At 67.4% G+C, this 377-nt stretch overlaps 1 protein-coding gene across 1 annotated transcript in view; it reads right to left on the reverse strand.

The window, feature by feature from the left end:
• The window catches only part of LOC104080806 (serine/threonine-protein kinase/endoribonuclease IRE1-like), a gene marked incomplete at its 3' end in the record, with an annotated part of 8,997 nt that overhangs the window by 6,448 nt on the left and 2,172 nt on the right, over positions 1-377 (reverse strand). Inside the window, exon 7 of the mRNA XM_009583319.1 lies at positions 6-107. Coding sequence (XP_009581614.1) covers positions 6-107 — 102 coding nt within the window. The remainder of the gene's footprint in view (positions 1-5; positions 108-377) is intronic.

Here is a 377-nt window from a genome sequence, read left to right on the forward strand (position 1 = left end):
GATGCCGACCACAGGCGAGCCATAGTTCTGTGCCCACAGGACCTCCCCGCTCTCCTTGTCCAGCGTCACCACCAGCCCGTCCCCACTCGAGGCGAAGTGTGCCATTTCTAGGCAGAGCCAGAGGGAGCGGGCAATGCAGCGGTGCTGGCCCGTGCGGGGCTTTGTCCCCTTCCGCCCCCCCTCAGTCCTGCCACTGGCTGTGTGCTGTTGCCTGCTGCTCTGCTCCCATGAGAGCCGTGACCAGCAGAGCAGCCATTTTCCCCTGCGATCGGCACAGTCAAGACCTGCCGGCCATAGCAGCTCTCCCCAGGGTCCCCGCACAGCCAGGGTCCCGCTGTGAGCAGGGCGCCAGGGGAGCTGGCTCCCGTGGCTCCCCC

The sequence above is a fragment of the Fulmarus glacialis genome, unplaced genomic scaffold, assembly GCF_000690835.1.
Source record: "Fulmarus glacialis isolate BGI_N327 unplaced genomic scaffold, ASM69083v1 scaffold24308, whole genome shotgun sequence".
NCBI classification, from domain to species: Eukaryota; Metazoa; Chordata; class Aves; order Procellariiformes; family Procellariidae; genus Fulmarus; species Fulmarus glacialis.